Source organism: Larus michahellis, chromosome 29 (genome assembly GCF_964199755.1).
Source record: "Larus michahellis chromosome 29, bLarMic1.1, whole genome shotgun sequence".
Lineage (NCBI taxonomy): Eukaryota > Metazoa > Chordata > Aves > Charadriiformes > Laridae > Larus > Larus michahellis.
Window position 1 is genome coordinate 981710 of NC_133924.1, and position 14248 is coordinate 995957.

At 63.3% G+C, this 14248-nt stretch overlaps 1 protein-coding gene across 2 annotated transcripts; it reads left to right on the forward strand.

Moving 5' to 3' along the window:
• The first annotated feature begins 47 nt into the window (after nt 1-47).
• On the forward strand, nt 48-11063 carry RXRB (retinoid X receptor beta). 2 transcript variants are annotated; one of them, XM_074567727.1, is made up of 10 exons: nt 48-206; nt 970-1193; nt 1303-1456; nt 4867-5046; nt 5127-5284; nt 5402-5531; nt 6359-6491; nt 7258-7349; nt 7456-7561; nt 10638-11063. In XM_074567727.1, the coding sequence occupies exons 1-10, from the start codon at nt 188-190 to the stop codon at nt 10783-10785; spliced, it is 1344 nt and encodes a 447-aa protein (XP_074423828.1). In that variant the 5' UTR covers nt 48-187; the 3' UTR covers nt 10786-11063. The 2 variants fall into 2 exon arrangements, with proteins under 2 accessions (XP_074423828.1, XP_074423829.1); XM_074567728.1 differs by having other exon boundaries at nt 5432-5531.
• The last annotated feature ends 3185 nt before the right edge of the window (nt 11064-14248 follow it).

Genomic DNA, 14248 nt, shown 5'->3' on the forward strand with positions numbered 1-14248 from the left:
ACGGCGGGGAGGGGAGGGTTGGCGCGGGGGATGCCGGGAGCCGCGCGGGGCATTGTGGGGCGGTGGGGCCCGCAGGCGGCGGCGCCCGGAGCAGGCCGAGCCCGGGGGGGGCGGCGGCGGTGGCGGCGGCGGCGGGGGGGGGGGGGTCGGTCGGTCCGAGAGGCCGGAGCCCCCCCGGCAACGCGGGATGGGCGACAGCGACCGCGGTTAGCGTTGGGGGAGGGGCAGCCATAGGGATTGGGCGGGGGGGGAATCCTGAGGTGAGGGGGGGGCTGGGAGAGGGGGAGGGAAAGGGGGTTTGGGGAGGGCCTGGGGTGGGGTTGGGGTGCGGGAGGGCTTTGGGGGGTGCTTGTGGGGTTGGGGGGGGTTCTTCTGGGTTTGGGGGGGTGCTTATGGGTTGGGGTGGATCCTGAGGTGAGGGGGGGCTGGGAGTGGGGGTGCTTGTGTGTTTGGGGGGGGCTTTGGGGTGTAAAAGGGGTTTTGGGGGATGCTTAGGGGTTTTGGGGGGTGCTTCTGGGTGTGTGTGAGGGTCCTGAGGTGGTGTTGGGGGGCTGTGGGTGCAAAGGCGGGGCTGGGGGGGGGGAAGCTTATGGATTGGGGGGGCCAGAGGTGCAAAAGGGGGCTTTGGGGGGGCTGCTTGTGGGTTTGGGGGGGTCGTGAGGTGATGTTGGGGGTCTGGAGAGTTACAGGTTGGGGTGGGAATGGGATCCTGGGCTTGGGGGGGGGATGTTGGGGGTGGATCTTGGAGTTGGGGGGGGAATCTTGGGTGTTCCGGGGGGGATCTAGGGGTTGGGGGGGTCTTGAGGTGGGGCTGGGGGGGGGCGGCATGCAGAACAGCACCTGGGGGGCTCCACACTTGGGGGGGTCCTTCAGACCTGGCCAGGAGTGGGGGGCGCAGGGACTGGTGGGGTCAGGGATGGAGTTGGGGGGTCCCTCACACACCCCCCCTCCATTTCCCCCCACCCCCAGACTGCCGGAGCCCCGATAGCTCATCCCTGAGCGCCTCCCCGCCCCCCCCGGAGCCGTCGGCCCCCCTGCACCCCCCCTCCATGATCGGCTCGGCCATGACCTCCTCCCTCAACTCTCCCGGCGCCGCCTTGGGCTCCCCCTTCCCCGTCATCAGCTCCTCCATGGGTTCCCCGGGCCTCCCCGCCACCCCCGCCATCGCCTACGGCCCCGTTAGCAGCCCCCAGGTAAGGGGGCAACCCCCCAAGTGGGGGGCGTGGGGTGGGAAGAAGCCAAGGGGGGGGCGGGGTGTCCCACTGGTGTTGCCCACCTTTTTCCCCCACCCATGTCTCGCAGATCAACTCCACAGTCAACCTCTCGGGGCTGCACCCCGTCAGCAGCTCGGATGACGTCAAGCCCCCCTTGGGGATCCGAGCCGTCCCGTGTCACCCCCACGGCCCCGGCGTGGCCGGCAAACGCCTCTGCGCCATCTGCGGGGATCGCTCCTCAGGTACCTGCCATTTGGGGGGCTCCACGGGGATCCTTGGGGGGGGCACTGGGACGCTTGGGTATTCTGCAAGGTCTTTGTGGGATCATCTGGGGCTTCTGTGGTGGCCCCATGTGGACATTTGGGTCTTCTGCGGGATGCCTGTGTGACACCGGGACACTTGGGTGCTCTGGAAGGTCTTAGTGGGATTATTTGAGGCTTCTGTGGTGACCCTGTGGGGACATCTGGGTCTTCTGCGGGATTCCTGCGTGACACCGGGACACTTGGGTGCTCTGGAAGGTCTTTGTGGGATCATCTGAGGCTTCTGTGGTGGCCCTGTGGAGACATCTGGGTCTTCCGTGGGATCCCTGTGTGACACTGGGACACCTGGGTTCTCTGCAAAGTCCTTGTGGGAACATGTGGGGCTTCTGTGGTGTCATTGCGGGGACATCTGAGTCTTCCATGAGATGTCTGTGTGATCCCTGTGTGACACCGGGGCACTTGGGTGTTTTGCAAGGTCTGTGTGGGATCATCTGGGGCTTCTGGGGTGGCCCCGTTGGGGACTTTTGGGTCTTCTGCAGGATCCCTGCATGATACCAGGACACTTGGGTGCTCTGGAAGGTCTTTGTGGGATCATATGGGGCTTCTGTGGTGGCCCTGGGGGGACATTTGGGTGTACCACGGGATCTCTGTCTGACACCGGGACACTTGGGTGCTATGTAAGGTGTTTGTGGGATTACCTGGAGCTTCTGTGGTGACCCCATGGGGACATTTGGGTCTTCTGCGGGATCCCTGTGTGACATTGGGATATTTGGGTCTTCTGTAAGGTCTTTGTGGCAACATCTGAGGCTTCTGTGGTGATCCCATGGGGACATTTACATTTTCCGCGGGATCTCTGTGTGACACCGGGACATTTGGGTGCTATGTGAGGTCCTTGTGGGATCCTCTGGGGTTTCTGTGGTGACCCCATGAGGACATTTGGGTCTTCCACGGGATGCCTGTGTGATACCGGGACACTTGTATCTTCTGTAAAGTCTTTGTGGGGTCACTTGGAGCTTCTGTGGTGGCCCTGTGGAGACATTTAAGTCTTTCATGGGGTTCTTGTGTGACACTAGGACAGTTGGGTGCTCTGGAAGGTCTTTGCGGGAACATGTGGAGCTTCTGTGGTGGCTCTGTGGGGACATTTTGGTTTTCTGCAGGGTCCTTGTGTGACACCGGGACGCTTGGGTGTTCTGTAAGGTCTTTGTGGGGTCACTTGGGGCTTCTGTGGTGGCCCCATGAGGATATTTGGGTTTTCTGCAGGATCTCTGTGTGATACTGGGACACTTGGGTGCTCTACAAGGTTTTTGTGCGATCATCTGGAGCTTCTGTGGTGGACCCACGGCGACATTTGGGTCTTCCATGGGATCCCTGTGTGACACCGGGACATTTGGGTGCTGTGTAAGGTCCTTGTGGGATCATCTGGGGCTTCTTTGGTGGCCCTGTGGGGACATCTGGCACCTCCGTGGGGTCCCTGTGTAACGCCGGGGCACCTGGGTCCTTTGCAAGGTCCTTGTAGGAACACGTGGGGCTTCTGTGGTGGTCATGTGGGAACATTTGGGTGTTGTATGGGATCTCTGTGTGACACCGGGACACCTGAGTCCTCTGTAAGGCCTTTGTGGGATCATTTGGGGCTTCTGTGGTGGCCCTGTGGGGACATTTGGGTGTTCTATGGGGTCCCTGCGTGACACCGAGACACCTGGGTCCTTGGCAAAGTCCTTGTAGGAACATCTGGATTTTCTCTGGTGGCCCCATGGGGACATTTGGGTCTTCCGTGGGGTCCCTGTGTGACACCGGAGCACTTGGGTCTTCTGTAAGGTCTTTGTGGCATCACCTGGGGCTTCTGTGGTGGCTCTGTGGGGATGGTTGGGTGGTGCATGGGATCGTTGTGTGGCACGGGGACACCTGGATCATCTGTAAAGTCTTTGTGGGAACATCTGGGACTTCTGTGGTGGCCTTGTGGGGACATTTCAATCTTTCACAGGATCCCTGTGTGACACCGGGACACTTTGGTGTTCATTGAAGGTCTTTGTGGGGTCATCTGGGGCTTCTTTGGTGGCCCCATGGGGACATCTGGGTCTTCCATGGGGCCCCTGTGTGACATTGGGATGTTTGGGTGCTCTGCAAGTTGTTCGTGGGATCATCTGAGGCTTCTGTTGTGGCTTTGAGGGGACACCTGGGTAGTCTGTGGTAGCCCTGTGTGACACTGGGGCACCTGGACCGTATGTAATGTCCTTGTAGGAACATCTGGGGCTTCTGTGGTGGCCCCGTGGGAACATTTGGGTGTTCCATGGGATCCCTGCGTGACACTGGGACACCTGGGTCTTCTGTAAGGTCTTTGTGGGAACTTCTGGGTCTTCTGTGGTGGCCTTGTGGATCACTGTGACAGCTGGGTTGTCCAGATGGGTTCCCGCAGGGACACCTGGGTCCTGCCTGGCGTCCCTGTGGTGCACTGGGACACCTGGGTCCTCTGTGGGACACTGGAACACCTCAGTCCTCTGCAACGTCCTTGTGTGAACATCTGGGTCTTCCGTGGTGTCTCTGTGGTGCACTGGGACAACTGGGTCCTCCAGGGGGTCGCTGTGAGGACACTTGTGTCCCTGGGACACCTGGGTTCTTTGGGGGGCAACCTATGGGGCACCAGGACAGCTGGGTCCTCCATGGGGTCCCTGTGGGGCACCAGGACACCTGGGCATTCTGTGGGGTCTCTGTGGGGACATCTTGGTGTTCTGTGGGGTCTCCATGGGACTTGGGGACACCTGGGGACAAGGCCACCTTTTTCCTTTTTGGGATGTGATATGGGGCCACCTTGGTTCTCTCTGGGGTGGGACACAGGATGGGGACATCTTTATCCTTTTTGTGGTGGGACGTGGTGTATGGGGACACTTGGGTGCTCTGGGGTGGGACATGAGCATGGGGCCACCTTGGTCCTTCTTGGGATGGCGTTTGGGGCTGCCTTGGTCCTCTCTGTGGTGGGACACGGGATGAGGCCACCTTGGTCCTTTGTGGGGTGGAGTTTGGGGCCACTTTGGTCCTTCTTGGGATGGGGTTTGGGGCCACTTTGGTTCTTTTTGAGGTGGGACACAGGGAATGAGGCCACCTTGGTTCTTTTAGGGATGGGATATGGGGCCACTTTGGTCGTTCTTGGGATGGGGTATGGGGCCACCTTGGTTCTTTTTGAGGTGGGACATGGGGGACGAGGCCACCTTGATCTTCCCCACGGTGAAATACCGGGGCCACCTCGTTCCTCCTCAAGATGGCCCACAGAAGCCCGGCGCCACGTTCACGGGGCTGGCTGCTCAACCTTCTCCAACCCTGAGGAGAAGTTGGCGATCCTGCAGGTTGGGGGGCGCCCAGTTGACCTCTCTCTCTCTTCCTGCCCGCCCCCCCGCCAGGGAAGCATTATGGGGTGTACAGCTGCGAGGGTTGCAAGGGCTTCTTCAAACGGACCATCCGCAAGGACCTGACCTACACTTGCCGCGACAACAAGGACTGCGTGGTAGACAAACGCCAACGCAACCGCTGCCAGTACTGCCGCTACCAGAAGTGCCTGGCCACCGGCATGAAGCGGGAAGGTAACTGGGAAGACTGGGAGACGTGTTATGGACTCCCTCGGAACGCCCCCCCTCCCCCCTGACTGTTGTCACCCCCATAGCCGTGCAGGAGGAGCGCCAGCGCGGCAAGGAGAAGGAAGGCGATGGCGACTTGGGGGTCAACGCCAACGAGGAGATGCCGGTGGAGAAGATCTTGGAGGCCGAGTTGGCGGTGGAGCAGAAATCGGACCAAAACGTGGACGGCAGCGGGGGCAGCTCGGTGAGTTTTTGTGGTTGGGGGGGGCGGGGCGGAACACGAGGAGGAGGGGGAGGGGGGGGTCCGAACCACCTCGCTGACCCCTTGATGTGTCCACCCCCCGCCCCACATCCTCATCAGCCCAATGACCCGGTGACCAACATCTGCCAGGCCGCCGACAAGCAGCTCTTCACCCTGGTGGAGTGGGCCAAGAGGATCCCCCATTTTTCCGACCTGCCTTTGGACGACCAAGTCATCCTCCTGCGGGCGGGTGAGGAGGGATGGGGGGCTGCCCCACGGCGTCTTACGGGTGGGGGACGGGGGACTCTTCTGCCCCACATTAGGGGTGTGGAGGGTCTTCTGAGGGCGCTGGGTGCCCTGCGGAGGTGGTGCCCAGGGTGGATCTGCCCCATAAAGGGGGTTTTTGGGGGGCTGCAGGAGGGGATCTGCCCCACAGAGGGAGTGTTTGCCCCATGGAGGGGTTTTATGGGGGCTACAGGTGGGGATTTGCCCCATGGAGGGGGTTTTTGGGGAGCTACAGGAGGGGATCTGCCCCACGGAGAGGGTTTCTGGGTGTTGCAGGAGAGGATCTGGCCCATGGAGGGGTTTTTGGGGGGCTGCAGGAGAGGGTCTGCCCCCCAGAGGTAGTATTTGCCCCATGGGGAAGATTCTGGGGGGCCACAGGAGGGGATCTGCCCCATGGAGGGGGACATTGGAGGGTCCAGGAGGGCATTCGCCCCACGGAGGGAGGTGGTCTGGGAGGCATCTGCTCCACGTTGGGGATACCCCGAGGGTGGGCTGCAGGGGGGACACCTGCCCCATGGAAAGGGCACTTTGGGGTTAGAGGGGGCAATGTGGGGCGGAAGGGGGTGTGTCTGCCCCATGGAGAACTGGGAGGGAGTGTCTGCCCCTTGGCCGGGGGGCGCATTTTGGGCTCCCTGAGTGTATTCGGTGGCGCCATGGGGCCGGGCTGGGCCAGGCGAGGTTGGGAGCGGGGGGATGTCAGCCCCACGGTGATGTGTGGGGCTGACATGGGGAAGGGTGGGGGGGGTCTAACGGCCGCGTGTCGTCCCCGTGTCCCCCCCCCCTCCCCCCCAGGCTGGAACGAGCTGCTCATCGCCTCCTTCTCCCACCGCTCCATCTCCGTCAAGGACGGCATCCTCCTGGCCACCGGCCTCCACGTCCACCGCAACAGCGCCCACAGCGCCGGCGTGGGGGCCATCTTCGACAGGTGTGGGGCAGGGGGGGGGCATTTAGGCCTCATAGTTACCCCTCTCCCCCAAATTATACCCCCCCACACCCTTTTTTTCCCCCCGCCCCACAGGGTGCTGACCGAGCTGGTCTGAGGGACGTGGGTACCCTACGGAGGTGGTGCCCAGGGTGGATCTGCCCCGGAAAGGGGGGTTTTTGGGGGGCTCGAGGGGGGGATCTGCCCCACAGAGGGAGCGTTTGCCCCATGGAGGGTTTTTTGGGGGGGCTACGGGTGACGATTTGCCCCATGGAGGGGTTTTTTGGGGGTCTACAGGAGGGGATCTGCCCTACGGAGGGGGTTTTTGGGGGGCCACAGGATGGAATTTGCCCCATGGAGGGGGTTTCTGGGGGTTGTAGGAAAGTATCTGCCCCATGGAGGGGGTTTTTGAGGGGCTGTAGGAGAGCATCTGCCCCCAGAGGGAGTATTTGCCCCATGGAGGCGTTTTGTGGGGCTGTAGGAGGGGATCTGCCCCACAGAGAGAGTATTTGCCCCATGGAGGTTTTTTCTGGGGGGGGGCTACAGGTGGGGATTTGCCCCATGGAGGGGGTTTTTGGGGGGCTGCAGGAGGGGATCTGCCCCCCAGAGGGAGCGTTTTGCCCCACGGAGGGGTTTTTGGGGGGGCTAGAGGTGGGGATTTGCCCCATGGAGTGAGTTTGGGGGGGGGGGAGGGAGGGGCTGCAGGAGGGGATCTGCCACATGGAGGGTTTTTGCCCCCCCCCGCCCCCCACACGCACCTGCCCCACAGGGTGCTGACCGAGCTGGTCTCCAAGATGCGGGACATGCGGATGGATAAGACGGAGCTGGGTTGCCTTCGCGCCATCATCCTCTTCAATCCGGGTACGACGCTTGCGGGGAGGGGGGACTTACGGGGCGGAGGGGGGGGAGTATGTGTGTCCCTAAGTGCCCCCCTCCCCCTTTTTTATCCCCTTTTCCCTCCCCGCAGACGCCAAGGGCCTTTCCAACCCCGCCGAGGTGGAGCTGCTGCGGGAGAAGGTTTACGCTTCCTTGGAATCCTACTGCAAGCAGAAGTATCCGGAGCAACAGGGCAGGTAGGGAGGGGGGATTTGAAGGGGGGGTGTGTGTGTAAATTATGTGTGCCCCCCCCTCCCCCTGCAATCAAAAGCCCCCCCCCCAGCCGCGTCGCGTCAAAAAGCAAAGTAGTTTTGGCACAAAATAACCCCCCTCGTGTTCTCCCGCTCCTCCCCGGAGGCGGGAGGCTGAGTGCGGCCGGGTTTTAAATTCCGAGCGATGCCCGATTCCCCGCCGTCAGCCCGCTCGCGTTTAATTTCTTAAACCGTTAACGATTTTCCCCCCGCGCTAATGGCGGAGGGCGCCTTCGGTCTAGTCGCGCTTCCCGAAGGAGCGCGGCCGCTCTCAGGCCCTCGGTGGCGTTATAGATGGAGGGACGGCGGGGGCGGATCGAAAAGCCGGTGGGAGACAGAGCTCGGAGGGTCCGCCATTAGGCGGGGATGGAACGAGGAAAGCCGAGGCCTCCTCGGAATTCAACCCGGCGAGGGATGTCAAGCTCAACGGGAAGAGTCTCTTCAAGTATATCGGAGGCAAAAGGAAAACCAGAGAAGTTGTGGGCCCGCTGTTGGATGAGGCGGGAGCTGTGGGGATGGAGGATGCGGAGAAGGCGGAGTTACGGAATGCCGCCTTCGCTTCGGTCTTTACTGCTCGGCCCAAGCCCTCCGGCGTCCCAGACTTTGGAGAAAGGAACAGGGAAAGGGGAAGATTTCCCCTTGGTTGAGGAGGATCGAGTGAGGGATCAATTAAATATCCACAATATCCCGATGGGATGCACCCGCGAGTGCTGAGGGAGCTGGCGGAAATCATTGCCGGGCCGCTCTCCGTCATCTTTGGAAGGTCCCGGAGAAGAGGCGAGGTGCCTGAGGCCTGGAGGGAAGCCAACGTCCCTCCAGTCTTCCAAAAGGGCGGGAAAGAGGAGCCGGGGAACTACAGGCCGGTCACCCTCACCTCCATCCCTGGAAAGATGCTGGAACAGCTCGTTCTGGGCGTCATCTCAAGGCACGTGGAGGAAAAGAAAGTTCTTGGAAGTAGTCAACATGGATTCACCGAGGGAAAATCATGTCTGGGCAATCCGATAGCTTTCTACCATGGCGTGACTGGACGGAGAGATGAGGGGAGGGCGGTGGATGTCGTCTGCCTTGGCTTCAGCGAGGCGTTCGAGGCGATCTCCCACAGCGTCCTCGTAGGGAAGCTTTGGAAGCGCGGGGGGGATGGAGAACTGCTTGGAAGAGAGAGCTCAGAGGGTGGTGATTAGGGGCACGGGGTGTAGTTGGAGGTCAGTGAGGAGTGGTGTTCCCCAGGGGTCAGTGCTGGGTCCCGTCCTCTTCCATATATTCATCGATGACCTGGAGGAAGGGACAGAGGGCACCCTCAGCACGTTTGGTGATGACACAAAGCTGGGGGGGGGGTGTGGGTGGCTGACGCCCCAGAAGGCCGTGCCACCATCCAGAGAGACCTGGCCAGGCTGGAGAGTTGGGCGGAGAAGAACCTCGTGAAGTTCTACGAGGCCAAGCGTAGGGTGCGCTGCACCTGGGGAGGAACGACATAACCCCCCCCCCTGCACCAGGCCAGGTTGGGGGCCGACCTGCTGGAGAGCAGCTTGGCGGAAAGACACCTGGGAGTCCCGGTGGACAACCATGACGCCCATGAGCCAGCGATGGGCCCTGGTGGCCGAGAAGGCCAGTGGCACGCTGCGGGGCATCAAGAAGAGCATGGCCAGCAGGTGGGGGGAGGTTCATCCTCCCCCTCTGCTCTGCCCTGGGGAGGCCCCATCTGGAGCGCTGGGTCCAGCTGTGGGTTCCCCGGTTCCAGAAGGCCGGGGAACTGCTGGAGAGGGGACAGCAAAGGGCTGCCCAGATGCCGAGGGGATGGACCATCTCTCTGATGGGGAAAGGCTGAGGGATTTGGGTCTCTTCAGTCCGGAAAAAAGACGGCTGAGGGGGGATCTTATCAACGCTTGTAAATAGTTCAAGGGGGGGTGTCAGGATGGGGCCAGGCTCTTTCCAGTGGTGCCCAGCGACAGGACAAGGGGTAACGGGCACAAACTTGACCATGGGAAGTTCCACCTCAACACGAGGAGGAACTTCTTCACTCTGCGGGTGGCAGAGCCCTGGCACGGGCTGCCCAGAGAGGTGGCGGAGTCTCCGTCTCCGTCGACATTCCAAACCCTCCCGGACGCGTTCCTGCGCCGCCTGCTCTGGGTGACCCTGCTCTGACGGGGGGAGGGTTGGACGGGATGATCTCCAGAGGTCCCTTCCAACCCGACAATTCTGGGATTCCGGGATTTCTTAAGTTTCCCGAGGAAGCGCTCGGTATAGTCGGAAGTCTTACCCAAAGGCGTCCCTGCGCGGGGGGAAGAAAGGCTCAGCCTCGTCGCCTGGTCCCGGGAGTCAAAGGCGGATGGTGACAGAATCCTCCTTGACGCGTTCACGATGGCGTCTTCCCTCGTATCCCCCCTTTCCTGGGCTCTTTTTTTTTTTTTTATCCTATTTTTTACCTTCGGGGGGAATTTGAGCGCCTCTAAGTCCCGAATACCTTCCTTACGGTTGGCGTCAAAAGTCTCGCGCCTCCCATCGAAAGGCGGAGTTTCCGAAAAATTCAGGGCGCCCGCTCCAGAGGGGGGAGGTCGGGCAGCCTTGGGGCCGGAGGCGCGTTTTGACGTTGGAACGCCGTTCTACGGAGCCGAGCTTCGCGCCGAGGACGGCGTTTTTCGTCAACGTCGGAACAAAACCGTCGGCTCGGGGGTAACGAAGGCCGCAGCTTATCGGTTCCGTCGGCCCAATCCCCTTTTCCCCGGAAAGCGCTGGATTACGGCCGAGCTCGGCCGTGGAATTTCCAGCCTTAACGCCCTCCTCCCTCTGCGTTTTGCGGGCGAAAATGGCGGGGGGGGGCAGGGGGGGGGCGGGAATCGTAGCCGGAGCGGATTCCCTCGCCTTACCGCCCTCCCGAGCTTTTTTTTGTGATTTTTCTACCTTCATGTGGGGAAAAACGCTGCGGGGGGGGGGGGGTTTCGAACCTTTTGGTAATTATTCCGTCCTCTGTCCCTCTGTCCCCCCCCCCCCGTCCCCCCCCCGTCCCCCCCCCACCCCAAAACAGGTTCGCCAAGCTGCTCCTGCGCCTGCCGGCCCTGCGCTCCATCGGCCTCAAATGCCTGGAGCATCTTTTCTTCTTCAAGCTCATCGGGGACACCCCCATCGACACCTTCCTCATGGAGATGCTCGAAGCCCCCCACCAGCTCTCCTGAGACACCCCCCTCCCCCCCCCCCCCCCCAAAAAAAAAAAAATTGGGGGGGAGGGGAAGGGGCGGGGGGTGGGGTGGGCTCAGGACCCCCCTGAAGGATTTGGGGAGGGGGGTGGGGGGGGGTCCCATTCCCATGTTGTTTCCATCCACACACACACACCCCCCCCCCCAACCTCTTGTAAAATAACCACCCCCCCCACACATCGCCCTCCCCCAGGGGTGGTTGGGGGGTGGTTACGGGCCCCCCTCCCCCCTCGAAAAAGGCGGGGGGGGGGGGGGGGCAGCAGGACTCCCATGAGGGATTTTGGGGGGGGTCTCATATTGGTTTCCCCCCCCGCCCTCAACCTCTTGTAAAATAAACCCCCCTCCTTCCATCGCGCTCCCCCCAGGGGTGATTGTGGCCCCCCCCCAAAAAATTGGGGGGGGGGGGGCAGCAGGACCCCCCCTGAAGGATTTTGGGGGGTGTCCCATGTTGTTGTTCCCCCCCCCCCCCCCACTTCGGCCTCTTGTAAAATAACCACCCCCCACATCACTCTCCCCCGGGGGTGGTTGTGGGCCCCCCCTCCACCCCCCCCCAAAAACCTTCCCCCCCCATAACAGCGTGTCCCAGGGTGGGGGGGGGTCCCTATTCCCTCCCCCCGCCGTGGCCCCCCCCACCACCACTCAGGCACCTGATAGCACTTTGAATTGCCTCCCACCCCCCAACTATGCAGCAGGTACCGGGGTTTGGGGGGGGGGGGGGGCGGGGGCCACCCTGGGGCCGCTGAAAAAATAGGGGGGGGGGGGGGCTTTGTTTTTATTGTAGGTCCTACAGCTCTGTTTCCCGCCCCCCCCCGCCCCGAAACCTCCCCCCCCCCCCGTGGTTTTATTCGCCTTCGCCATTTCCGCCCCCCCCCCCCCCCCCCCAAAACTGCTTTGGATTTTCAGTGATTAAAAGTTGCTGCTTCTCAGTCGCCGAAAGGGGCTTCGGGGGCTTGTTTTGGGGGAGGGGGGCACCCCATAGCACACTCCCCCCCCCCAGGACCCCCCTAACCACAGGGACCCCCCCCTCAACCACAGCAACCCCTCAACCACAGGGACACTCCCCCACACTATAGGGACCCCCCCACTATAGGGACCCCCCCCTCCAACCACAGGAGTCCCCCCACTATAGGGACCCCCCAACCACAGAACCACCCTCCAACCACAGGAGCCCCCTGCTATAGAGACCCCCCCCCAACCACAGAACCCCCCTCCAACCACAGGACCCCCCCACTATAGGGACCCCCCATAACCACAGGTTCCAACCCCCCCCCCCCCCAACCACAGGAGCCCCGCCCAACCACAAGGACACCCCCCCCCCCTTTAGGGACACCCCCCCCCCCCCAACCACAGGTTCCCACCCCCCCAACCACAGGAACTCCACAACCACTGGGACACCCCCCCCCCCCACTATAGGGACCCCCCCCACTATAGGGCCCTCCCACAACCACAGGACTCCACCACACTATAGGCCCCCCCAACCACAGGAGCCCCCCCACTATAGGGACCCCTCACAACCACAGAACCCCCCCCCCAACCACAGGAGCCCCCCCACTATAGGGACCCCTCACAACCACAGGAGCATCCCCCAGGCACAGGGACCCACCCCCCCACAGTAGGAACCCCCCCCAAACCACAAGACCCCCCCACTGTAGGGAACCCCCCCAACCACAGAACCTCCCCACTATAGGGATCCCCCCACTATAGGGACCCCTCCCCACCACCACAGGTTCCCCTCCCCCCCAACCACAAGAACAGGGCCCCCCCCACCCCCCCGCCAACCACAGGAGCACCCCCCAGCCACAGGGACCCCCCCCCCCAACCACAGGGACCCCCCTCACATACCCCAACACCCCCCCCTATCTTCCCCCCCCCCCCCCCCCCCGCAGCTATTTTGGGGTCAAATAACCAGTTTCTGAAATAGCCACTGGGGGGGGGGGTGGGGGGGACACTGCCCGCCCCCCCCCGGCGCGGTGGGACAGTGGGGGCTCTGTGTCCCGCTGAAGGGGCCGAGTGTCTGGGGCTGGGCCGGGGCCAGAGCTGGGACCGCAATGGGGCCGGGGCGGGGGGGGGGGCCGTGCTGCCACGTCCCTGCCTGCTCCTGCCTCCCCCTGCCTGCCCCTGCCTCCCCCTGCCTCCCCCTGCCTGCCCCTGCCTGCTCCCTGCCTCCCCCTGCCTGCCCCTGCCTGCTCCCTGCCTCCCCCTGCCTGCCCCTGCCTGCCGGGGACAGGAAAAGGGGACAGGGAATGGAATGGGGACAGGGGAGGGGACAGGGACACGGGATGGGGACAGGGATGGGGACAGGGACAGGGATGTGGGACGGGGACAGGGACACGGGACAGGGACGGGGACGAGGACAAGGAGACGGGATGGGGATGTGGGACGGGGACAGGGATGTAGGACGGGGACACGGGACAGGGACGTGGGATAGGGACAGGGATGTAGCTGGGGGGTACGGGATGGGGAAGGGGACATGAGACGGGGACACGGGATGGGGTCGGGGACATGGGACAGGGATGTGGGACGGGGACATGTGACATGGGATAGGTACAGGGATGTGGGACGGGGACAGGGATATAGGATGGGGACATGGAATGGGGACACGGGATGGAGACAGGAACATGGGATGGGGACAGGGGTGTGGGACAGGGACATGGGATCGGGATGGGGACAGGGATATGGACAGGGATGTGGGATGGGGACATGGGACGGGGACAGGGATATAGGACGGGGACACGGGATGAGGATGTGGGATGGAGACAGGAACATGGGATGGGGTCAGGGGTGTGGGACAGGGACATGGGCTCGGGATGGGGGACAGGGATGTAGGATGGGGACAGGGACACGGGACAGGGATGTGGGATGAGGACGGGACGTGGGATGGGGACGTGGGATGGGGACAGGGATGTGGGATGGGGACAGGGATGTAGGATGGGGACAGGGATACACGACGGGGACAGGGGTGTGGGACAGGGACACGGGATGGGGACAGGGCCATGGGATGGGGACAAGGATTGGGGGGGGGGCTGCTCTGGGGCCGGGGCCGAGCTGGGCTTTGGGGGGGGCGGGGCAGGGGGCGGAGCGGGGGGGGAGAGTGGGGAACGGGGACCCGGTGGGACTGGGGAGGGGGGACCCAGGGGCGGAGCGGGGGGGCCCGGGGGGTGTCGGGGGACGGCTCGGGGGGGACCAAGGGGCCGGAACCGCGGGCGGACCGGTTGAACCGGGGGGCATCAAGGGTGACCGGGGGCGGAGCGGGGCGGGGGGAGACCAGGGGCATGGAACCGGTTGGGGGGGGGGTCCGGGGGGGTGTCCGGGGGCGGCCCCGGGGGGGACCAAGGGGCTGGAACCGGAGGCGGACCGGGAGTGGGGGGACCAGGGGGCTGGAACTGGGCGGGGGGGGCGCCCTGGGGCGGACCGGTGTGACCGGGGGGACCAGGGGGTGAAA

Coding starts and splice junctions, on each gene's coding strand:
- RXRB (XM_074567727.1), top strand. Junction 1,194..1,302: donor GCCCCGTTAGCAGCCCCCAG/GTAAGGGGGCAA, acceptor CATGTCTCGCAG/ATCAACTCCACAGTCAACCT. Junction 7,350..7,455: donor CATCATCCTCTTCAATCCGG/GTACGACGCTTG, acceptor CCCTCCCCGCAG/ACGCCAAGGGCCTTTCCAAC.